The 7,580-nt window shown below is 40.3% G+C and overlaps 1 protein-coding gene across 1 annotated transcript in view; it reads left to right on the plus strand.

Moving 5' to 3' along the window:
* NCL (nucleolin) overlaps positions 1–6,994 on the plus strand; it is a 10,699-nt gene extending 3,705 nt beyond the window's left edge. The window contains exons 4-14 of the mRNA XM_008585590.1: positions 846–1,031; positions 1,139–1,225; positions 1,427–1,568; positions 2,307–2,431; positions 3,112–3,235; positions 4,138–4,295; positions 4,980–5,103; positions 5,344–5,477; positions 5,998–6,124; positions 6,464–6,687; positions 6,836–6,994. Of these exons, the coding sequence (XP_008583812.1) occupies positions 846–1,031; positions 1,139–1,225; positions 1,427–1,568; positions 2,307–2,431; positions 3,112–3,235; positions 4,138–4,295; positions 4,980–5,103; positions 5,344–5,477; positions 5,998–6,124; positions 6,464–6,687; positions 6,836–6,912 (1,508 nt within the window). The 3' untranslated portion in view covers positions 6,913–6,994. The remainder of the gene's footprint in view (positions 1–845; positions 1,032–1,138; positions 1,226–1,426; positions 1,569–2,306; positions 2,432–3,111; positions 3,236–4,137; positions 4,296–4,979; positions 5,104–5,343; positions 5,478–5,997; positions 6,125–6,463; positions 6,688–6,835) is intronic.
* The last annotated feature ends 586 nt before the right edge of the window (positions 6,995–7,580 follow it).

Here is a 7,580-nt window from a genome sequence, read left to right on the forward strand (position 1 = left end):
TAGTGAACCTGCAGAAAGAGAAATCAAGAATGCTTGCCCATTTATAATAGTCACCAAAAAAAATAAAATACTTAGGAACTGAGTTAACCGAGATTGTGAAAAATCTCTATAATGAGAACTACAAACCACTGCTTAGAGAAATTAGAGAGGATGCAAGAAGAGGGAAAGATATCCCATGCTCTTAGATTGGAAGAATCAACATTGTGAAAATGTCCATACTACCCAAAGTGATATACATATTTAATGCAATCCCCATCAAAATTCCGATTACATTTTTCTGAGAAATGGACAAAAACTATCCACACATTTATATGGAATAATAAAAGACCACACATAGCCAAAGCAATGCTAAGCAAAAAAAAATAAAAAAGAAAAAGCTGGAGGCATAACACTACCTGACTTTGAAGTATACTACAAGGCTATAATAACCAAAACAGTGTGGTACTGGCATAAAAAGAAACACAGAGATCAATGGAATAGAAAAGAGAATTCAGAAAACAACCCACACACCCACAGCCATCTGATCTTTTTTTTTTTTTGCTTTTTGTCTTTTTCTGTGTCCGGCAATGGATCACAACCCTCAGTGTCGCCCCCGTACCGGACCGGCAACGGGATCGCAACCCTCGGTGTTGCTCCCGCGCCTTGCGCAGCCAGTGAGCGGGAACTGGTCCGTATGTGGGATCCGAACCCTCGGCGGGAGCGCCGCCGCACTTCCCAAGCGGCGCACTAGCACAGTGCGCCACCGGGCCGTCCCCGAGTTCTCTATTTTTAAAAAAAAAATTTTGATGGCTGGCTGGTATGGGCAGAGTTGTCTTCAATTTTTGACTAGGTGGTTTCTTTTTCAGACTCTGAAGAAGAAGCTATGGAGACCACACCAGCCAAAGCAAAGAAAGCTGCAAAAGCTGTCCCTGTGAAATCAAAGAGCGTGGCTGAGGATGAAGAAGATGAGGAGGATGAGGACGAGGATGATGATGAGGAAGATGAGGACGAGGATGAAGACGACGATGAGGAGGAAGATGAGGAAGAAGAAGGTAATCAAATTAGATTCTGAGGTATATTGACCTGAGTTATGTTTAAAGGAGGTACTTAAGTATATGCGGCTACTCATGGATAACACATTGCTTGAAATCTTCTCCAGAACCTGTCAAAGAAGCACCTGGAAAACGAAAGAAGGAAATGACCAAACAGAAAGCAGCTCCTGAACCCAAGAAACAGAAGGTTGAAGGTAACTTGCAGAGTTAGGGGCTGCAGGGGGAGGTGAAGTCTAATAGCACAAATGATGAATGACAGAGGGACTTAATACTGAAGCCTGATGCTATATTGCAATATGCTGATGTGTTATTATGGAAATTTTGTACTGGAAATTAATTTTTGTGCCGTACTTTTTAAGAAGTAGATTAATATTGAGTTCATTATATTTCTATAGGCACAGAACCAACTACATCTTTCAATCTCTTTGTTGGAAACCTGAACTTTAACAAATCTGCTCCTGAATTAAAAACTGGTATCAGTGATGTTTTTGCTAAAAATGATCTTGCTGTTGTGGATGTCAGAATTGGGATGACTAGGTAAGTGCTTCACTGCATGTTTACACGAGTCTGCTCCCCCTTTAGAACAGTTAACTTAGTTTAATCCTTAACCATGAATATGTAACCATCTTCAGAGATTAGACATTAGTGAACTAAATCATTAGATTACCAAAAGATGGAATCCCCAAATTGAAATTTCCATAATCAACCTTACCTTTTGGTATAGCACAAAAAATTTTTAATAGGTTTTGAGAATTTGGTGTTCATATTCCCTGAAAGTACCAAAACTGTTAGACCTGAGTAGTCATCACGGTGAGTGCTTTTAGCCAGACAGCATTCTCCTATCTTAGTGCTTAGGCAAGTTCCTTTGTCAGCTCCTACTGTCAGTTGTTATAAGCATTTTAGCAAATAAGACCTCAAAGGTGTATTTGTATATCATGTCTTAGTTCTTAGACCCTTTTCTGTAACCACAGTTTGCAGAGGCTTGCCATTATTTTGTTAATACTATAAGCACCCCCAATGTCAGGCATCAGGTGATCACCCATGAACACATTCTCCACATCTGACAAGTGCCAAGCCACTCCACACTCCAGGCCAGCCCTGCAGCTTTATGCTCCAGCAAGCCCATAGTCTCGTTTTTTTTTTTTTTTTTTTTTTTTTTTTTTAACTTAATCCTTGTTTACACTATCAAATTAGTATTGCTGGTACCCAGAATAAGTGTTATGACTTTTGATTTTTTTTTCACCTGTGATTTTGCCCACCATATCACGTTAAAAGGAAGTTTGGCTATGTGGATTTTGAATCTGCTGAAGACCTGGAAAAAGCCTTGGAACTCACTGGCTTAAAAGTCTTTGGCAATGAAATTAAACTAGAGAAACCAAAGGGAAAAGACAGTAAGAAAGGTAAGGCTTTTTAAGAGATTATGATTTTAATATATGTAGAGAAATAGTCTAATATGGACTTTTAGGAGTTAGACTGCTGGGGAAAATGCTTTTAACACTTCTCTGTTGGTTTTCTCCTAATGTGAAGATTAAATAAGCTAAGTATTTGGCACTGCTTGCTGGTGTTATACGTTTCCCGAGTTAGGCAAGTAAGAACAGTCTTACTCAGGAGAATTATTAGGGCTGGCCAGTTAGCTCAGTTGATTAGAGCACAGCCTTAAACACCAAGGTTATGGGTTCAAATTCCTGCACTGGCCAGCTGCCAAAAACAAAACCCCGAAATAATTATTAGATGCACCTATTATACAGGGGACTTCCTTCACTGAAACTACTGATTGTTCTCTTTTGTGTCCTTTGTGTTTCTCTGCACATTAATCATGTTTTAAATTGTGTGTTCCTGATTTGTCATTGAAAAATAATGAGCATCTGTTCTCATTTGAGCTCTAAGTGTCCAGAAGATTGACATCAGCTGTGACAGCATGGAGGGGCCATGTGTATTTTGCAACTGCTGTATCTCCATACTTAGCGATCTTGAATTACTTGTTGAATGGAACTGTCTTGGGTGTTTTTCATTTTCTTCTTCTGCCCCCTCCCCCCGACCTTTTAGATCATGCAGTTTATTTTTGTGTTTTTTAATTTAGATCGAGATGCAAGAACACTCTTGGCCAAAAATCTCCCCTACAAAGTCACTCAGGATGAATTAAAAGAAGTGTTTGAAGATGCTGTGGACATCAGATTAGTCAGCAAAGATGGCAAGAGTAAAGGGTAGGTTTTCTTTTCTTTCTTTTTTTTTTTTTAAAGATGACGGGTAAGGGGACCTCAACCCTTGACTGGGTGTTGTCAGCAACACACTCACCCATAGAGCTAACCTGCCATCCCTATATGGGATCTGAACCCATGGCCTTGGTGTTATCAGCACCGCACTCTCCCAAGTGAGCCATGGGCTGGCCCAAAGGGTAGGTTTTCTGCATTGGAATGTTGAGTTTTATTACCATTATTCATTAGCATTAATATACTTCTGTGTTTAAGAAAAATTTTTTTGGTCCAGTTTTCCTAGGTTGAGTGATCCTGGGCAGTTTAACCTATAAACCTGTGCCTCAATTTCCTGTCTGTCCAGTGGGGAGAACATAACTAATTTGTAGGGTGATTTGAAAAGATGAGCCAGTACACGTGAAGGAGTAAGAAATGTACATAGCTCATAATAAGCCCTTTGTAAGTAAGAGCAGTAATTGCAATGAGGTGAGGTTACCATGAAAAAATTTTCGAGGAGTATTTGTTAAAATTTTGTAATAGGAAGTAAGGGGAAAGAAAGTTCAAGTTTTTTTTTTTTTTTTAAAAGATGACCAGTAAGGGGATCTTAACCCTTGACTTGGTGGTGTTAGCACCACGCTCAGCCAGTGAGCGAACCGGCCATCCCTATATGGGATCCGAACCCGGGGCCTTGGTGTTATCAGCACCGCACTCTCCCGAGTGAGCCACGGGCTGGCCCAAAAGTTCAAGTTTTAATTGAAAAGCAGAAGATAGGGGAAATTTTGGATGTTTCAATTAGTATAAAACAAAGGGCATTTTTATTGTACTCACCTGAGGCAAGGTATGTGTTTCTGAGAGGTTAAAGCATTTGTCTTAATAGGGTTTTAAAAACCGTGAGTCCTTTTTTCCTATTTCAGGTTTGCTTATATTGAATTTAAGACAGAAGCTGATGCAGAGAAAACCTTTGAAGAAAAGCAGGGAACTGAGATCGATGGGCGATCCATTTCGCTGTACTACACTGGAGAGAAAGGTCAAAGTCAAGACTATAGAGGTGGAAAGAATAGCACGTGGAGTGGTAAGAATTTATAGGCTTATAGGGTTCTAAAATTGATGGAGGGAAATCCTTTGCATCTTTGTACTTCATAAATAATGAGGAATCTTCAAAACTTCATGGAGAGATGCTTTTAATTTGATTTTTCTGTGAACTTTTTTTGAAGTAGCCTTGTACTCTACACTCAAGATTAAATGGGTATTAGATGAAGGTTAAGCAAGTTGTACCCCAATTTGTAATAGTAATGTCCAGTCTCTTTTCGGGGGGGGGGGGGCACTGGCCAATATGGGGTTTTGAATCCGTGACTCTTAACCAACTGAGCTAACTGGCCAGCCCTTTTTTTTCCCCCCAGGATCTTGAATGAGAGCTCTATGAAATTTTCACTGGAACATAGTAGGCAAATCTAGCTTCCATTGTAGGTACATATTTTATACTTTAAATGACTTAGATCATGAGCATTTTAAAAATCATTGTTCTAGGAAAAGACTAGTAGTCAGCTTACGCAACAATAATGGAAGAAAGCAGGACATTACAGTACGTGATGGGTGTTCAATATTTTGACTAACAGAAGTGGGGTTTCACCTACATCAACACTGGCTTGTTAACTCTCCCAAGCTTGAAAGTTCTTAGGATCAAGATATTATAGCTGTGACTGAATATAGGAACCATTGTTCCAGTCTTAAGAATGTGGCATCTCTTTATTTGCAGGTGAATCAAAAACACTTGTTTTAAGCAACCTCTCCTACAGTGCAACAGAAGAAACTCTGCAGGAAGTCTTTGAGAAGGCAACTTTTATCAAAGTGCCCCAGAGCCAAAATGGCAAATCTAAAGGGTAAAATAGTATCTTTATACTGTCGGTTATGGGCTCTAAGAGTGTCTTGTATAGACCTAAAAAAGGGTAAAAACATTTTATCCTGTCAGCAGAAAAGCCGAATCATTTTAGTTACACAGATCAGTATAAAATAAAATACAGAGCGTCATTTAAGTGTCTGCTTAAGGATAAAGGTTTGGTGGCATTATATGACAGCAGAGGAGCCGTGTGACTTGTTCTGAGTATTGACTGTCATCGTAGGTATGCGTTTATAGAATTCGCTTCATTTGAAGACGCTAAAGAAGCTTTAAATTCCTGTAATAAAAGGGAAATTGAGGGCAGAGCCATCAGACTGGAGTTGCAAGCGCCCCGGGGATCACCTAATGCAAGAAGCCGTAAGTCACTGTTGACAGGGTGTTGTGGTGGCAGAAGATGGTACTGTTGTTGGGGCTTTTCTTGTCAGTGTTTGCTTTTCTCACAAATCTAGACATGACTTTTTTCTGTTGCTGAGTGAACAATAACTGGATATGATGACTGATTGCCTGAGAAATAATTGATGAAATGTCACGAAAATTCCTCTAGATAGTCAAGTTCTGATCCAGTTGTGTCAACTCAGAGTAGCCAGTTTTGCCTGTGGTTTACTGCCCTGTATGGTGGCCACTACTTGCTTCTTTGGGTTACTTCTACTTTCCGTAAAAGATCTGAGGCAGGATCTCAACTAAAGTGGTAATAGAAAACATAAACTCAAGATGGCTGTTGAACTGAGCCCTTTGCACTAGTTGGCCAAGTTGCTTTTACATGCTTTTTCCACTGAGGCAAGCATCCTTGGCCAGCGTCATACTAGGTATTGGTGCATATTTGATGTCATTATGAATTGTGACTTTACAGGTATAATTTTTACTTTTCTTCCCCCAGAACCATCCAAAACTCTGTTTGTCAAAGGTCTGTCTGAGGACACCACTGAAGAAACATTAAAGGAGTCATTTGATGGCTCTGTTCGTGCAAGGATAGTCACTGACCGGGAAACTGGATCCTCCAAAGGGTAAGGTACAGGAAAACGGGTAGTGTCACTTCCACTCTGTGTAGAAACAGCCGTAACATGTCTTCTCATTGAGCTCCTTTCTGTCGATTTGTGGCAGTTTATGGATTCGCACGAGAAGAAGAGACATTTCACAGAACTAGCATTATTTTACCTTCTGTCTTTGTAGAGGTATACCTGGCTGTTTTGTGAGACATTCAGTTAAAATTTTCCATAGGGAGCTAGTTTTTTCTCAACTGAGCAAGGCTGCTTTCTATGGGATCTCACTACCCAACATGTGAGGTTAACTTGGCACATGTTTAGTATTGCTTTATAATGGACAATTTCACTTGATGTTTTTAGGTTTGGTTTTGTAGATTTCAACAGTGAGGAAGAGGCAAAAGCTGCCAAGGAGGCCATGGAAGATGGGGAAATTGATGGAAACAAAGTTACCTTGGACTGGGCCAAGCCTAAGGGCGAAGGTGGCTTTGGGGGTCGTGGAGGAGGCAGAGGAGGCTTTGGAGGCCGAGGTGGTGGCAGAGGAGGCCGAGGCGGATTTGGTGGCAGAGGCCGGGGAGGTTTTGGAGGTAAGGCAGATGGGGGTGCAATTTCAGTGTTTCTTGGACATCACATGGCACATGCACTTCAGATCTGTGCTATGTCAGGGTTCCTAATCACTCGAGAAGAGGACTTGGCTCTGCATCCATTCTTTAATGATATCTTTCCTTCCTGCAGGGCGAGGGGGTTTCCGAGGAGGCAGAGGAGGAGGAGGAGATCACAAACCACAAGGAAAGAAGACGAAGTTTGAATAGTTCTTCTGTCTCTGTTTTTCCCTCTTCCGTTTGAAAGAAAGGACTCTGGGGTTTTTACTCTGTTACCTGATCAATGACAGAGCCTTCTGAGGACATTCCAAGACAGTATGCAGTCTGTTGTTCTACTTGCAAATCCTTCAATTTTTGATTGGCTGAGAAACTCCATTTCTCCTTCAACTTTGAAGGTTAATTTTACAGGGCACAGAATTCTAGGTTGATGGTTTTTTCTCTCAACATTTTAAATATTTCTCTCCACCCTCTTCTTGCTTGCATGGTTTCTGAGAAGTCGGATATAATTCTTATCTTACAAAGGAAGATTTTGTTATGTTTTGTTTTGTCCCCCCCTTGGCTTCTTTCAGGATTTTTTCTTTATCTTCGATTTTCTATATTTTGAAAATGATATGTCTAGGTGTAGTTTTTTGGTACTTATCCTGCTTGGTGTTCTCTGAACTTCCTGGATCTGAGGTTTGGATTTGTGGTTTGGATCATTAATTTAAGGAAATTCTCAGTCATTATTGTTTCAAATATTTCTCTCTTTCTGCTTCTGGGGCTCCCGTTATGCATATGTTACACCTTCCGTACTTGGACCACTGTTCTTGGATATTCTGATCTATTTTTTTTTTCCAGTCTTTTTTCTATTCGCCTTTTGTTTTGGGAGGTTTCTATTG

Source organism: Galeopterus variegatus, unplaced genomic scaffold (genome assembly GCF_000696425.1).
Source record: "Galeopterus variegatus unplaced genomic scaffold, G_variegatus-3.0.2 Scaffold3627, whole genome shotgun sequence".
Classification (NCBI taxonomy): domain Eukaryota; kingdom Metazoa; phylum Chordata; class Mammalia; order Dermoptera; family Cynocephalidae; genus Galeopterus; species Galeopterus variegatus.